The 17,655-nt window shown below is 40.9% G+C and overlaps 2 protein-coding genes across 5 annotated transcripts in view; one reads left to right on the top strand and one right to left on the bottom strand.

The window, feature by feature from the left end:
• The first annotated feature begins 408 nt into the window (after nt 1-408).
• Nucleotides 409-5,555, top strand: SAYSD1 (SAYSVFN motif domain containing 1). Its single transcript, XM_083604640.1, has 2 exons — nt 409-697; nt 3,851-5,555. Exons 1-2 carry the CDS (start codon nt 557-559, stop codon nt 4,184-4,186), a joined length of 477 nt encoding a protein of 158 aa, XP_083460766.1. The 5' UTR covers nt 409-556; the 3' UTR covers nt 4,187-5,555.
• A 506-nt stretch (nt 5,556-6,061) lies between these two features.
• GLP1R (glucagon like peptide 1 receptor) overlaps nt 6,062-17,655 on the bottom strand; it is a 102,653-nt gene continuing 91,059 nt past the window's right edge. For all 4 annotated transcript variants that reach the window (XM_083604555.1, XM_083604556.1, XM_083604558.1 and 1 more), the window contains 3 exons: nt 15,216-15,354; nt 13,591-13,632; nt 6,062-10,475 (listed from right to left, as the gene is read on the bottom strand). In XM_083604555.1, coding sequence (XP_083460681.1) covers nt 10,308-10,475; nt 13,591-13,632; nt 15,216-15,354 — 349 coding nt within the window. In that variant the 3' untranslated portion in view covers nt 6,062-10,307. The remainder of the gene's footprint in view (nt 10,476-13,590; nt 13,633-15,215; nt 15,355-17,655) is intronic.

Raw genomic sequence — 17,655 nt, 5'->3', positions numbered from 1 at the left:
CAGCAAATACAATCTCGCACCTGAAACTCTACAAGGGAAGATGGGCAAAGCCACGTTGGGGTGGGGAGTGCAGAAATGACAACGATCCTAGTTATTTATGTCAAGGTGTAGAAATGCTCTGCTACCAATGTCCTTTCCCACCACCACTTTCTTTATTTGACTCCTGCAAGTGGGAAACGAAGCGGTCACCATCCAGCAGCTTTAAGGGGCTCGTTCCCGTGCAAACTTCCAGACCCGCTGGAACGAGGAGGAACAGGCTAGCATTTCTAACCGTAGCTGAAAATTGAGGCCATGAAAGATACAAAACAAAAACCTAAATAAAACTTGGCGGGATGGAAACGGCTACTCCTCCTTCCACTTCGCCCTTGTGACTTGGTGCGGGCCTTCCTGCCCCTCCTCCGGTCCCGCCTCGGGGGCGGCTCTCCCCGCCGGGGCAGATCCCGGCCAGCCGTGCCAAGCGCGCAACGCCAGCAAACGCAGCTGGGCGCCGGCTCTTGGGCGCTTGTGCTGGACGTGGCACCGGGCGGAGGCGGGCGCTGCTGCTGCTGCTGCGTGCATGGAGCAGAGGCTGGCCGAGTTCCGGGCTGCCCGCCGCGGCACCCGCCACACCGCTCCCTCGGCAAAGCCCCCGGGAAAGGCGGAGGAGGAGGAGGAGGCGAAGGAGCAGGCCCAAGCCCGGCCCCCGCTGCCGAGTGAGGTTGGTTAGTTTCGGCGCGAGGCGGCTCCGCCTCCCGAGGCGCGTTGCGGGGCGGGGAAGGCCGCGTTTTCACCCGCTCGGCCTCCGGTAGACGCGCGCAGGATCGCGCCGCCGCTCTCCTTGCAGGCTCTTCTGCCGCTGCAGCTGCTCTCCAGTCAGAGCTGCCGCGTGCGATATTGCAACTCAAGGCCATGCTTATGCTGCCAGGTACCGCTGCACGAGTGTTGTGTGTCAGGCGAAAGTTGTTAGCCTAGCCGCCTTTCTGACGTACTGATTTCCTGCGTGTACAGGTTCATTCATTCCTGCATCGCAGGGGGTTGGACTAGATGACTCTAGGGGTCCCTTCCAGGTCTGCTGTTCTAAGGTTATCTCCTTCCTCCACCCCGCCGTGTTAGAGCATTCACAAATGAAGCCCCGGCCTTGAGCACTCCAGGAAGAACTTTAGCACTTGGCTCTGCTCTTCCTATACTGATTTATTTATCCTCAGAGAGCCTTCTCTCCCTCCCTGGGCTCTACTATTATCTCATATATTTTAATCACTACAGTTTTCTAACCAAGATCCTCAGGGCTTTCTCATCTCCACACCATCCCTGTGAGGTAGGAATAGGATAGGCCGATGATCTTCATGTTTCTTCTGTAGCTTTGTCCTCCCTGGAGCAATGAATGAGTCAGGGCAAGATGCACAGCCAAGCAAGGATTCGAACCCAAGTGTTCCTGGTGGTGGTGCTTTCTGTTTTACAGTGCATAATGATCAAAATGTTCATTATGATTGGGAGTGGGCATATGTGCTCGTGAAACCTTGTTGGGGCAGCAGTGTAACACCATTTGCACCATACTGTGGAGATGTGGTCCAGCGTCCTTCAGGAATTTAGCCATCCGCGGTCTTTCCATCTTTTATTAGGAATGGAGGAAAAGTTTTGTTCTCAAGGCAACAATTGCCTTGAAGTTCATCATTTTATCATCTGGTGAGGTGTTCCAAGGGATTGACAGTAGAGTAGTTGGGAGAAACTACATGTTATATAGAGTTAAATGGGTAAACTTTGTTAAGAAAAGGAAACACGAGTAAGGCTGAAGAGTAAGCATTAGAAATAGGGGTTTAAGATAGCATGCAAACAAACAAAACACCCAAACCCTCTCATCTGCTGAGATTAGTGAGAACGGTGGTTTTCAAAAGGCTGTGGCGTGCCACGCCGGTGTGGGCAGGAGAGGGTGGCATGTGTGGCAGGAAGATTCAAGGACAATCAACGAAAAATTTCAATGTTTCAGTGTAGTATAGATTGGTATTAAAATATATATATATTTTATTTGTAGAGTATGGATAGGTATCTTTTCAAAATGAGAACAGGAACAAAGGCTTTTCCACTACAATTCTCCATGACATATTGTGGTGGACAGGGATTTTCAACTCTCACAAATATGAAAGATCAGAAAAGAGAAGGGTTTCTTTGTGTTGGATAAGGAGATGAGAGTTTGTCTCAAATTAGACTTAGTATAAACAAGATTACCCAGCAAAAGCAATCTCATACCTCTCATTGAATTTGTATACATACTTAAGGTACATATGTTGTAAGAGGCACATTTATAATTATATTTTGGGAGTGAGTCATGTTCTTACATAGCTGCATTGTTTTATACTTTCTAGATGTTCCCTGATCATATTATAAATTAGTTGTGTTCCATATTATAAATCAAGCGCTGCTAGTTGTTTCGTTTTGTTTTCCAATTTATTCTTATCAATAAAAAAATTGGTGTGGCACAATTTTTTATTCTGAAAGTGTGGCCCAGAAAAAAGTTTGAGAACCACTGTTCTAATAGTAGGGCTGGAGGAGATGGGCTGAATGGATATTTTAGCTACAACTTACTGAGAATATAGTTTAATGAGCTTTCTGCTCTGGTCCCAAGTTCTTTTTTCAGAATAATTGAGCATGAGTCTTTAGACATACCATTATTCATTATTTGCTGTTTTATACTTTATAAAAGCTGAATCCCATCTATTATGGTGTTGCCCATGGTCTTCCTGTTTGGAGATATTCTGCTGAAATTTCAGTTTTCTTTGCCTACCTCAGTACTGGTAGCTAGTGAGCCATGTCTCTGGATGATGATGATGATGATGATGATGATGATTTTGGGGGGTGGGAACTAAAAACACTGGCCATCATTAGAGGTGTTAAGGGTTGGGAAAAACTGAGGGAAAACATTTTTCTCCAAAGCCATCCCCCACCTCCAAATTAATAACCCCAAAGGATTATGAAATACTTTATTTTAGAAATATGAACAGAATGTTTAAAAGAAGATGCAGCTAGGATACTTCAGTCAGTAGAGCACGATATTCTTAATCATGGGACATAGTGGACAAAAGATTCCTACATTGACTAGATGTCCGTCATGGTCCCTTCCAATTCTATATTTCTATGATTTAGCCCCCCAAAATGGTTACTAAAACTGTATCAGGAAGACTTTTATGTAAGACTGTGTACAGATCATTATAATTTCTGCACACTGTGACAAACAATTCCTGAGCTGTGCAATGAGAGTACAACTTGCAAATGCAAGAGCAAGATGCATTTCTGCTTCTAGGAAGGCACTGCCATTGAAACAAGTGGAGGATTCAGTTCCTGCCATTGTGTCCTTCTGATTGTTGGCATAGTTGGTGGATCTGTTTGTTCTCTTGACTAGGCCTCAAAGGACTGGGAGTGGGAGAAAGTGCAGAGCACCATAATTTTGTTGCCCCCCAGTTCATGCTGTTGTAAATCTGTCAGATCCAAGATTCAAAGGCAGAAATGTAAGTGATGATAGCACTGCTTCTGTATTTGAGTGGAATACAAAACAAGGAGCACATGTTGGACTTGTTGTTGGAAAGGTATTTTCGAATGCTGCAGAGCATAGAACATCTTCAGGTAATTGCATTCTGTGATTCTGCCAAGTGTATATTTCCTGCAACATGGTGACATGGCCTTTGCCCAGCACAGCCTGACTCCTCTTGCGCCTTACCTACTTCAGATTGCTCAATCTTTTGCAGCGTGTGAAAAAACTGGTCTTTTTTGGAAATCAATATTCCATCACAAAATTGATCTTAGAAACAATTGTTGTTCTAGCCTTAATTATTTGTCCATTGCATAAATAACCCAGGTGGCTTTTTATTTTATTTTGCAGGAATCCAGTCAAAGGCCAGAAAGGCCCCAAACTGAAGCTGTTACATGCCCTGCACCATGGTGGACCAGTTGCTTTCTTCTGAATGTCACCTTTCTCAAGTTTCTCATCTGGCTTGTCTTACTGGGACTGTTTGTGGAACTAGAGTTTGGTTTGCCTTATTTTGTCCTGTCTATGTTTTACTGGATTTATGTAGGAACCCGCGGCCCTGGAGAAAGACAGACTGGAGAAAGAAGTGCCTATTCTGTCTTTAACCCAGGATGTGAAGCGATTGATGGAACACTTACAGCAGAACAGTTTGAGAGAGAACTACAGTATCGGCCCTTAGCCCAGAGGTAACTAGTGCCTATACCAGTATCACTAGGTCTATCCTCTCCGCTTGAGCAAAATGGGAACTGTTTCCTGTGAGATTTTTCATCTTTAGAAATGTTTACAATATTGTAATTAAAGAGTTGAGCTGCAGTTACTGTTTCTTATACAATAAACAACTAAAGACAGGATATTAAACATACATATTCAGCCTCCCCCCCAAAAAAGGCTCCTGTTCTAGGCTATATGGTTCTCACCATTGAAGCTGTTATTTTCATAGACATCCCTTTCAAATGAAAGCAAAATATCTTGGCCAGCTTTATATTAAAAGATCCAGGAATGCATGTACAAATATGCATATATATTTAGACCAATGCCAAACATTAATATATACACCTATTCTTTTTCTTGGGGTTTCTCTCCTCACCTAAGTTGAATTTGGAGACCTCAACAGAACCAGTTGGAGGGGCAGGGGGACCTTGCCTTTCATTGAGCAATAACCTCCAAGTCTGCTTATAACTTCTTTTAAAAATTTGATCCACTCCAGTGTCAAAAGCAGAAGAGCCACATTTGTGGAAAGGATAATGTGACAATATATATACATTAGGTTTGTATTTCTACTGTATGTGTGTTTGATTAATGCTCATTGAACTGAAAATTTGGATCTACACCCCACTTTTAACAAAAGTCAGCTTGCACAAAAAGTCAAACTATACTAACACCACCACATATGAACAAAACAGCTGCACTAAATTGGCAAGGGAAAAACAGCAGATATCATTTGCAGAAGTGGTAGAGCTATGTACCATCAGCATACAGATGACATCTCAGCTCAAACTTCCGCATTCCCAGTGCGGGAATTTAAGGCACTTGCCTGGAAGCAAATGATATTGAACATCCATAGGATTGTGCTTCAAATCACCTCCTAATTGGTTAATAGCAAGGTGTGATTAATAAACTAACAAAATATGAGAATGTGTTACAAAGGCTTGGAAAGGGCAAACAGATTTTACTGGTGTGTTGTATCAGGTGTTGCTTACAGAAAACCACATATTTTACTTTTTGAAAACAAGCAGGTTGACCAGTCTATCAGTTGAGGTACAGTGTGTTTTAAATGAATTTAGTATGTTTTAGCGGACAATGTCTAAACACATAGCATACTGTTAAAATGGAATCCATCAGCATGTTTGGAGTGTTAACTCCTGTCCCTCAGAAGAGTAGCTCCGCTACTCTAATTCCCCGGGACCCTGGATGTTGGATATGGATGAAGAGAAATTCCCCAGGCCAGATTACTTGTGTGCAGTTCTGCAGACAGATTCCCCACTCCCATACTTGGGGGCCATAGGATAGTGGTGCCATCTGAGTCAGTAGAGACTATTAAAGCCTATTTTCAACTCTCTTATTGAATTTATTACATTTCACTGTTCAAGTGTGTGTGTGTGTTTACAATGTCAGGCACCTGATTTGGTTCCATAAAGATCAGCATTATCTTGCATTAGGGATACAAGAGATGCTAGGTGTGCAAATTTTACTTTTTTCAGTTGCTTACTTTTTGAAGATTATTCAATTCATTCATTGGTATGTGTGGATTCAAGGCCTGATATTTTAAAAATGCATGAAGGAAAAAAACCTTGATTCTGCTCAAGTAGATCTAAAGTAAACTGAGATGCAAATAAATTTATGTCTGACACATCTTGGAAACCATGAGGAGAGAATTACACAGTTAACATCAATTGCAGCAAACCTTTATATGGTAAATTACATTGCTTTTGCAAGACAAGGATGAATTCGCACGTGCACAAAGGAACATAATTCATAATTTGTTACCCATTTTTATAACATTTAAAAATAAATACATGCAGTTATTTTTTTTAAAAAAGAATCAAAACAGTAAGGATAGAAATATGACATTCACTCATTTTTAATGCTTAATATATGTATATATATTCACCATTTTGGTACATGTGCAATACGTGCCTCCACTTAGGTGCCTCACAAGTTGTATTAATTTAACAAGACTTGTGTGCATAACTGTGGAATGAAACTTAAGTAGAATCACAGTGAGTGAGCAGGTTGCTGGTGCGTCTTGGGTTGCTCAAACTGTTTTTGAGCGCCATATGAAGAGCAGTCTTAAAGCATACTATGAATTCCAAAGCAAAGGCAGCTTGAACATTGAGGCTCATGCACATCTCCTCTATTCATCGGTACTAGTTTTATTGGGAACGTTATAAACAGGCTGCTGGTAACGAAAGGGCGTTTCTTGTTTCCCAAGGCTGCTTCCACCAGCCCACAGACATTGCTGAAGAGAGGTCTTGAATGCTCTCTTCTGCATCTGCTATCTTCTCCCAAGACTAAACAAGCTTTTAAAGGAGTTGCATATACTGCATCCATCATCACTTTACTAGGAACACATTCCGGAAATGAAAAATAGCTGGCTGAAAGAGGAATAGCAATACAATAGAACAAACAAATTTAACAACATCAACACTACATAATAGTAAGAGAGGATTGTGTATGGGTGGTTTTTTTGGCAGCAATTCTTTCCTTGGTTAGAGTAAACTGGAAAACATCTTGCCAGTTGCAAAAGGGCTCTTTGAGATTTGGGTGGGCTCTACCCATCTCCTTCCATGGTCAGAATGCTCCTGTAATTCTGCTCCTTGAAAGCCCCATTGAACCAAGCTCTGCCAGTATGGTTTCCATAACCTGCCAAGATGGGTCTGGGGCAAGACCAAAATAAGGTGGGGGCCCATGTTTAATTGAATTTTATTTTATTTAAAAAGGTATTCATAAGAGGAGAGGTTAAAAATCAAGGGAAACACAAAGTGATTTTAAGAACAAGGGAACAGTTAGTGAAAGTTTTTAAAAGCCATGAATTTAAACCGCTGCCTAGCCTAGAATTTTGGTGAAAATGAAAGATAAATAAGAGAAGGTTCAATTTACACACCAAGACAAAATTTACTAAAATTTAGAAAATGTCTCTTGGGACACATCATTCAATAACCTTGCCTACTGCCTTTTTTCCTGCTGTTCGGTGAAGCATTTGACATTGTTTCCCATATGACAAGATCTATTATGCTACAGAAATTCCGATGTTGACTAAAGGGCAAATTAAACATGGTGGAGCATGTCACTCATGTGTCTGCTCTCCTCTCATATAACACTGAGCTTGTCTCCCTTCCACATGCTCCCCCTTCCTTTGTGTAAATCGGGTGGGGACCTCAGCCAGTGGGGTGACATGCAACCTTCCAGGACTCTAGTTGGCCCTGGGAACTCTACAGGCGTGGCTTAGACACTGCTAATCTTCTGAAGTCCCATTTTCAAAACAATCTCTAGTAATAACTGCACAATAAGCATTCACAGATCTCAACCATGCTTGCCTGTAAATAGACATCTGTAGCACAACTATTTCCCACCAATGGGAATTGTGTTGGAGTGAATTGTGAAAAGTATAACAGGGGAATGCTTGCAGTTGTCAGCTTTTAAAACCAGGAAAGTGGCTTGAAGGAGGCCAGTGGAGACAGTCTATATGGCCGGCTCTATAGACAATTTTAAATTTGTGGCAGCTACAGTTGCTGTGTCTGATGTGTAGGATTTCTGTCAAAGCCAGCCGATTCAACTCCTTAAAAGGGTTTGGTATTCCAGATCACTGAGCATCCCACATCACTGAATTATGCTAGCAAACCTGCTTGAGTCCAGTGGATTTTGGTAGCCTCAGGTTCTCAAGAAACTAATACGTTGTAGCTCACATCTGGCATGGACAGAATCCTAATATGCTAGTGTAACAGTATAAAAGCATCACTCCAGCAAAGGCGGCGTGTCCAGCATGGCTTAGAGCAGGGGCAGCCAATGTGCTGCTCTTAGAAGTTGTTGGGCCACAATTGGATTTCGCCCCCCCCGACCATTTGTATGCTGGCTGAGGCTGCCGGAAGGTGCAGTCCACAACATCTGGAAGCTACCACATTGACTGCCCTGGATTACCACGTTGGTGAAGGTTTCTCTACTGTTAGGTGCACACAGTATATACAGATGCAGCTTGCAAGGCCCAATTATGGCATCACAGTACACAGCCATAGAGATTTCTATACATGCTCTTCACAACACAGGGACAGTCTCCTGGGCCCACAGCAGAACCTTTCAGATTCTGGTAAATCCAAGGTCCAGTCCAGAACGGCCACAATAGTATCATGCAATATGTTTTTAGAGGAGATGACAAGCTTCAAATGTACTTCATCTCGGTGCTGCAGTGCACACCATTACTACCAATAAGGTAATTAATATATGATGCTCTCTGAAACCAGAGTTTCTCTGTATGCAATCAAACGTTCTAGGAATGACTGACAACTTGAATTGGATTTACTGAAAAGGCAAATTGGATTTATATATTTTTAATTCATTCCTGCTGAGCAGTCTACATAATTTTTAAGATTCTAAAGGCTTATTGACAAGCAAGAAATCCGGCTGGCTGTAGCATAGAAGAGTGAGCTGACCAAAGTGCTGAAAATATAGCTCCTGAATCAGCTTGTTTTTGTTTTCAACATCTAGCATAAAAGAGCCCTGTAGCTATAAGACACTTGAAGAGGAAAGAAAAAAAGCAAGGCATAGAAAAACCTATGCTAAAGTTCAGGACTCCTGTGAACAAATGATTAAAGTTCTAAAATACTAAATTCTACATTTGTGTCTCCATAGATGTTATAAAGGGTATTATTTTCTCCATGTCCCTGTTTATCCACTTCTATACCTACAGGGGGCAGAGAATAATATGTTGTTCCCTGTCAAATACTCAATTCCAGAAAGCCACTAATTACTTTGGTTCATAATAATATTTGTGCAGCCTTCTGAAGCAGTAAAGGGCTATGAGAGTGGTAAGACTGGGCATTTTTAAAAAACACACTAATGACAGCAGAAAGGGTGTGCATTCATCACCTGGAAAAGAACCATCATCTGCACATAGATTTAAGTTTCTCCGAGAGAAAAATTACTCTTTAACATGTTTGAGAGCATGCAACCAAAGGCAACATCAAATCTCCAGTATTCATATACTTCAATCATGGACGTACCAGCAAAAATTTATCTGAATGGCACAAGAACAATTCAAGCCTTTTCAAATGATGAAATAGTAGGTGGATCCAGTCACCAGTACTATATGCTGTCCCCAAGCAGTGGATGAGTAGAATAGTCCTGCTGGGGTCAGTAGAGGATTGCTCTGCCACATAGAAATTGCCTGTTTATCAGGTTTACTATGCTGCTGTTTTTTACAAAAATGAGGGATAGAATCCAATGCTGCAGAGAAGAAATGTACAGCATGTGCTATTTATTTAAAAAGAGGTATGTAAAAGCATAAGGGTGTAAAATGGTTATTTGTTAAATAATCTTTCCCATTTTTAATTGTACACATTACCATAAACAGAGAACACCTCACGCAACAAAAAGTAAACTACGTCTTACTGTGCCGTAGGAGTGAAGAGATGAATAACCGTTCATTGCAAATAACGTCACTGGCACTGGCCATCAGGTGTCCACGACACCACATGTGACATTCAAAACTGCAGCGAATATACTATTCTTGCAGTGTGATTAGAGGGGGACACAAAAGTCCCATTTGTGGAAATGCCTGGAACACCCAAGTCAAGTGACTGCATATTGGGTGTTTAAGAAAGCTACCACTTGGAAAGGCTTGAAATGCTTCTACAGATTATGGTGACTGTTTCTTTGTAACCATGCAAAAGTTTAATCTCCCATTTTTCCCAATGGGAGTTTTTTCTTGTTTGTAATGATCAGCTGCATCCTTGTAATTTAATCAGTAAAGCTGTCAACCTGTCTACCCACGCTAATAAATGATTACCTTTACGCTTTGTGACAGCATCAACACAGTGTTTATAGGCTTTGGGCACCTGGAGGCCTCTGATATTGAAAAGAAATGCTTTAAGCTTACTTTAAAGAGCATGTCCTCCCCTCAAATGTATTGATTATATTAGGTGGCTGCTTTATTTTGAAAGCTTGTCCAGCTGCCTGCAGCCATGAATGAGGGAGGTTCAAGTCTTCCAAAGGCCTCATGCAATCTGGCTGGCTGGATATTCAAGGGGATTCGATTGTACCTCCTACAGTTCATGTTAGTTGGTCAGACTCCTCTGCACTAGCCTCCACAGAAATCTTAGCTGAATGTAGCCTGGAAAGTGGCAGCATAGACTGTGCTCCCCAGGGTACCTCCGCTGCTTATACTGTTGGCTGGGTACTTGAGAGGCTTCATGTTGCTGTCTCTGCGGACATAAAAGTGCTCTAGTCGCCAGCGCTCCCAGCTTTTCTGAAATTCTGTCCGAACCTTGCATAAGGAAACAAAAAGACATGAATGGGGAATAATCCATTTTTGAGCCACTTCTATTGTAGCACTAAGAAAAGAGGAAATATCCCATATAATTAAACACTGGCAAGGTTCTAAAGCTGCCCTTGTTATTGTTTCAGATAATTTCTGTAATTACTTCATCAGTCCTTCATAGGTAGTTTCATAACCAAAATAATAGCAGCACTCTTTCCTTCGTCTATAAATAGATGTATGTCTGTGCAGCAGTTGGGAACGGTATGCCTTAACTTAACTCCTTGCAGCAACCCGTTGATCTAAAGTTAAGAGGGCACATGGTTCAAACTAGTCTGAATTTCCTGCTTCAACGCCATTTTGAGAATCCAAGATACTCACTGTGACAGTCAACAAGTGTATTTCTGCATATAGATAGAGCTAAAGACCACAATTTATAGAATGTTAATTCAACAGTTTTGAAATCTTGAATAAGACTGAAATTCTAGGCATGCACAGGCTGCAATCCTACCCCTGTTGAACCACACTAACATACTTCTGAGTAGACATGGCTAGGATTGTGTTGTTACTTGGGAGTGCCCTTGAAGTGAGAGGGACTTACTGCTGGGTAAAGATGCATAGGACTGGACTGAGGGGGGAATCACCTGGCAAATGCCGTTATGCTGACTTTGAGATCCACAGCAACAAAAAAAGGGGAGGATCGGAGTGCTAAGAATACACACACACACACAAATGTAAGTGAAAGGAGAGTATTTTAATTACTATGGTTGGGTGTGGATACAAATTGGAAAAGCCGCAAAAGTATCTCGTTTTCTCATTTCCTAAAAAATTTTAGTGGGAGAAAGTAGCGTTTAAATCCAATTGTCACTGCAAAACCAAGTCTAGTGACATGTGAAAGAAACTTAGGACATAAGCAGGCAGCAAAGTTGGTACAACATGGTCAAATCTATTAGAAATATCTGTTCTTAGGCTATTGGTAAGGGGGAAATAGCATTTATATAAAGCAAATTATTATTTTTGAAAGCTCTTACTAGAGATCCAGTTCTGTAGCATTCCCTCCCACCCCATAATGTGCGTAGTTTGGTTGTCATGGCCACAAATAAGAGAAGCCTGTAAGCTTGGACAAGGGTGTTGATGATGTACTACTCTCTGGCTTCTCCCCCAGCCCCCAGGAGCTTCCTTGGCTGCCCCATAAGCCACTTTCTCAAGTACCTGTGAACCGAAAGCTCCAAAACTGTACTGATTAAGGACAGTTCACCACTAAGCCTTACAGTACTTATCTTAAACTAGAACTATAGATCCAAATGCAATGCAGTAGAATTGTAGAGTTGGAAGGGACTATGAGGGCCATCTAATTCAACTGCCTGCAATGCAGGAATCTTTTGCCTAACGTGATGCCCAAACCAATGACCCTGAGGTGAAGAGTCTCATGCTCTACCAACTGAGTAACTTTAGGTTCCATCTTCGAACATGGATCTGCACTAATCATCTGTTAAACAAAATGTGCGGGGTCCAGTTACAAGAGTAAAAAGGGTGCAGATTTAAATAGTTAATTTTTTATTCAGAGCTGCACAGTGTGTACACTAGGATTTGATCCATCACGGTAGCAGCAAAATTAGAAGCAGCAGCAAAAGCCACTTATCACATCAGCTAGAATTAGCTTTTTGCACAAAAATAGAGGATACTTAATAAGGAAATACTATGTCCCTCTTGTAAATGGATAATTGTGCAAGCATAAGCCAGCTAATTCATCTCAGTAGCTCTTGTATTGTAGATACTACTGTTAAGGGGAGGGGGGGAATCCATTATGAGGTCTCTTACTGTTTATGATCTTTTCCAAAGGCTAGTCATATTAGCCTGTTGCAGAAAGCAACAGCAAAGAATCCTGTGGCACATATTAAAGCAGGTGGTCCAGATCTTAATCTCCGCATCCCTGGTGGGCCAAATCAGACAGGTGGCCAGTCCCTGAGTCCCTGAAATGAAGTTTCCGAGACCGCCTTTCTGTAAAAGTTCAGGCACAGGGATCTGGCGCCCACTGCGAAGACATGCAAGTTCTATAACACTGCCTTGAAGATATCTCTCTGTTCTGATCAAAATTTCACACAAAATAGAGAAACCAACCCAGATTATCGCCTACTAGGGCTGGGCAATATGTGCCACAGGATTCTTTGCTGTTTTCAGCATTGTGATACCAGCTAAACATCATGATATGCCAATATATCATGATGTCTAAAATAAGGATGGAACTATGTAGATGCAAACCGAGTAATGTCCTGGCAACTGCTATTACTTAGGGGTCTAAAACTGATAAATTTTTACTTATCTTTAACATATTGTTACAACTGTTATTTTATAGTTCAGCTAATTTTTAAATTAGTGTGTTTTCTCTAAAATAGGGAGGGAAACTATATAAGGGGAACCAAACACAAAAACACTAGAAAAAAAAACCCTTCCTCTTTTTTCCCACTGGTGAGGGTGGGTGGGAAGGGAACAAAGAAAAAGAAAGCAGCCAGCAACACATAAGGAAGTATAGGGTTGTGGGAAGAAATGTGTGTGAGAAAGCAAAGGGCTGAGGGGAGAATTGGTGGGGAATTCAAGGGTGAGGAGGAGAAAATGGGGAACATAATGAGGGGAGAGGAGACAGATCTGCACACACACAGAGAAGAGAAGGGGGAAGAGGCTTATAAAATGGTGACCAAACTATTCAAGCTTTTAAGCTTTTCAGAGTCCTTGTTTTCATTCAAGTAACATAATCCTTTTAAATTTTATTCTGGCAGGGTCAACAAAATCCAATTTGGCAACAGGATAATAAGGCTGTACAACAAAAATTCCTCCAATCCCGATACATATTTCAAGTTAACAAGCAAAGGGATGTCATCATACAGGTCTTCAACTACAACCCTCAACATATCAGGGCTTTATTATAACTTACCTTTTTATTTACTCAGAAATTAATACAATGGCCTTCTAATTCTCCATACTGCTACTTTGATATATTCATAGAGAACCGCTATCTGAATGCTTTAGTTTTCTGTCAACTAAATTACTTGAAAAACATTCTTTTTTCCCCTCTCTCTCTTTTTGTATGGATTGTAATACTGCAATATAGGTACATGCGTCTTACCTCACTGTTGTTAAAACAGTAGAGAATTGCAACCAGAAGACCCTGCGGGGAAAAATCAGTACAACAACAAATAAAAGTTAGATAATTCATACTCATTCTTGCATTAAACTTCATTAGCCAAACTAGCTAGGAGAGGAAACTATATCTAATCCTGCTACAAGTACATCTTGAGAAAAGAATGCAAAAGACTTCATCCCTGTAAACTGAGTAATACCCTGCTGACTCAGGACTTGAAGAAGCAGCTCCTATAATGTGGCACTTAAATTCAATTTATTTGCAATTTAAGAGTGTGCCTTTTTCTCCATAAAAGTGATGGAGGAGTCAGTGTGTTGAAATTGGTTAGTGTTGGACTCCAACCTGGGAGACCTGGGTTCAAATCCCAGCTCAGCCATGATCCTCACTAGATGACCTTAGGTTGTTGTGGTGATAAATTGGGAAGGGGAAAACCTTGTGCTCCACAGAGGAAGAGAAGGATATACATGTAATAATAAATACATAAATGCAACAGAACAGTGACTGTTTCAGCATAAAAAAGCAGCAGATACAACAAATAGATCAGGGGTCAGCAAACTTTTTCAGCAGGGGGCCGGTTCACTGTCCCTCAGACCTTGTGGGGGGCCGGACTATTTTTTTTTTTTAATAAACGAATTCCTATGCCCCACAAATAACCCAGAGATGCATTTTAAATAAAAGGACACATTCTACTCATATAAAAACATGCTGATTCCCGAACCGTCTGCGGGCTGGATTGAGAAGGCGATTGGACCAGATCCGGCCCCCGGGCCTTAGTTTGCCTACCCATGAAATAGATGGGCAATCAGGACTTTCACAATTAAAATCCAGATTTGTGAGTGATAGCACCAGTAACATCTCTTATGCTGATGGACATCTTCATGCTGATCACTGCTAGTTCAAATAGATTAGCAGGCTCAGGGCTGATAGTTCATTTACCATACTGCAAAACTCAGTGCCAGTGCTTGGTACTTCTGTGAGGCACATGTCCCCCGACTTCCTTGTTTAGCGACTGTTGCGGGAGGAAGCAGAAACCTTTCTAATGCTCTGATGGAAATGTGATAAAAACAAAAGAATAGCCTACTGGATCAGGCTCCCAGTAGCCCCAGCGAGCAAAGAGTTGTAGTTCAAAACACTAGGTTGGGTTACCATAAAATAACCCCATTATAATTTCAATTTCTTTTTATATACTTGTCCAAAAAGTTCTAATTTTAAGGAAGACCAAAAAAATACAGCCCATGTTTGTATTTGTTTTCTTCAGCAAATACAATTCTTCAGTATGCTGCGGCGTAAATACAATTAAGCCTTACAGGCACTGAGTGCCAATGAAAAATGAACTTATAAAAGCTTTCATTTAAATTTGTGTTGATTATTCATTGGAAAATATTTGGCCATATCCAATTCCAGATGGCGGTTTGGATCTGATGTCCTAGATCTCTTTCCCAGTTATTCTGCTAAGTATTAATTGATGCATCTGCATTGAGATGGGTTCTAAATGCAGGGTGCTCAATTGATTTTTATAATTGTGCATCATTTTATTTTTGAAACTGGTCTGTTTTGCTTGAAGCACTGATGATAAATGTTGTTCTGAACACACAATTGCTGGGTACTACCTGAAAGGAAGAGGAGGAGAGTTCAAAAAGGAGCTTCACAAAGCGCAATGTTCCTTGGGCATGCTCATCAGTAATATAAGCAAATACAATCTCGTGGGTCCCCAACAGTGGAATCAGAGTCAGCGTAGATTTGGCCAATCTAGAGAATAGAAAGCATAGGAAACTTTAGCAAAAAGGCAGTATCAGAACAGAAAGCAAAGTCTTTGGAAGACCCTTATGAACCGGTCCCAGCTCAAACATGTACTTGTTTGGGTGGAAATCTGCCCAAAGACTTGCTCCGACCATAATGCTGTAAAGATGGAGATGAACTTAACAACAGCTGGCTCCTTCAGATGGAGGATGAATGACTCCCTATTTAGAGATGAAGAGGTGTACAAAAAGGCCCAGAAAGCGGTGAAGGACTATTTTGAGATAAATCTGAGAACAGAGGTGGAGAAAAGAGTAATTTGGGATGCAAGTAAAGCCGTCATGCGAGGATTTTTAATACAGCAGAATGCTATAAAAAGGAAGAGACAGAATGAGAAGAAGGATAAGATCTTGGAAAGGATAAAAGAAGGAGAAAAAAACTGAGATCAAAGCCAAAGTCACATGAAATCTTGAGAGAAATTAAATTTTATCAAAGGCAATACATGGAACTGATGAATCAGGAGATAGAATGGAAAATAAAACAAATGAGACAAAAGACATTTGAATAGGCAGACAAATGTGGGAAACTTCTGGCATGGCAATTGAAGAAGAGACAAAAACTGAATATGGTTACAAGCCTAGAAGTTGAGGGAAGGAACATTTATAAACCAAATGAGATCAGAAACTGTTTTCAGAGTTATTTCAGGAGACTTTATGCACAAGGGCCGGTGAATGAAAAAGAGATAGAAGAATTTCTTTAAAAATATGGATTACAAAAAATTTCTGAACAAAGTAAAGTGATTTTGAACCAGAAGATAACTGAGCAAGAAATAGAGGGAGCCATTCAAAATATGCAATTGGGAAAATCTCCAGGACCAGATGGATTGACTTCCAGATATTACAAAGCATTGAGAGAATGGTTGATACAACCGCTGAAGGAAGTCTGCAATGAAATTTTAGAGGGGAAGAAGGCACCTGAATCGTGGAAAGAAGCGTATATTACACTTATACCAAAATCTGAGACTGAGAAGAACCAGATCAAGAACTACCGCCCTATATCATTACTTAATGTGGATTACAAAATTTTTGCAGACATTTTGGCAAAAAGACTGAAGAGAGTTTTGGTGGGAGAGATTCACAAAGACCAGGCGGGCTTTCTTCCAGGAAGACATTTATCTGACAATGTGAGAAACATAATAGATATTATGGAATTATTAGAAGCCAATATTAATACTAAGGCAGTATTAATATTTGTGGACGCGGAGAAAGCCTTTGACAATATCTCTTGGAGCTTTATGAAAAAGAATCTTGAAGGGATGGGGGTAGGCCAAGGTTTTGAGAATGGTATAGGTGCAATTTATTCTGAACAAAAAGCAAAACTAATTGTAAATAACGTGGCTATTGAAAAAGGGACACGACAGGGGTGCCCAATATCCCCATTACTTTTTATATCTGTCTTGGAGGTTTTATTAAACATGATCAGAGGGGGCCAGCTGGTTAAAGGGATTCAGGTCGGAGCTAAACAATACAAACTGAGAGCGTTTGCAGATGACCTAGTATTAACTTTACAAGAGCCAGACACTAGTACGAAAAGAGTTTTAGAGCTAATACAAGTATTTGGTCAAGTAGCAGGTTTTAAGCTGAATAAACAGAAAACGAAAGTACTGGAGAAAAATCTAACAGTTGCTGAAAGAGAGAGGTTTCATAGTGAAACCGGTTTAATGGTAGCAAAGAAAGTGAAATACCTGGGGATTAATTTAACATCTAAGAATGTGAACTTATTTAAAGACAATTATGAGAAATGTTGAACAGAAGTTAAGAAAGACCTAGAAATATGGTCAAATTTGAGACTTTCCTTGTTAGGCCGAATTGCTGTTATTAAGATGAATGTGTTGCCGAGAATGTTGTTTTTGTTTCAAACACTGCAGATTGTGGACAAGATGGACTGTTTCAAGAGGTGGCAGAAAGACATATCTAGATTTGTCTGGCAGGGCAAAAAGCCCAGAATAAAATTTAAGATATTAACTGATGCAAAAGAAAGAGGGGGGTTTGCCCTGCCAGACTTAAAACTGTATTATGAATCAGCGGCTTTTTGCTGGCTGAAAAACTGGCTACTTCTTGAGAACACAGACATTTTGGATCTGGAAGGGTTTAACAATAGGTTTGGTTGGCATGCATATATATGGTACGACAAGGTAAAAATTCACAAAGGTTTTAAAAACCATATTGTTAGGAAAGCACTATATAATGTTTGGATTCGGTATAAAGATTTGTTGGAAAACAAAACCCCTAGGTGGTTGTCACCAATGGAAGC

This window comes from Podarcis filfolensis (assembly GCF_964270895.1).
Source record: "Podarcis filfolensis genome assembly, chromosome: 3".
NCBI classification, from domain to species: domain Eukaryota; kingdom Metazoa; phylum Chordata; class Lepidosauria; order Squamata; family Lacertidae; genus Podarcis; species Podarcis filfolensis.
The sequence above is the reverse complement of the archived record's forward strand: the minus strand, read 5'-3'. Positions and strand labels throughout refer to the sequence as shown.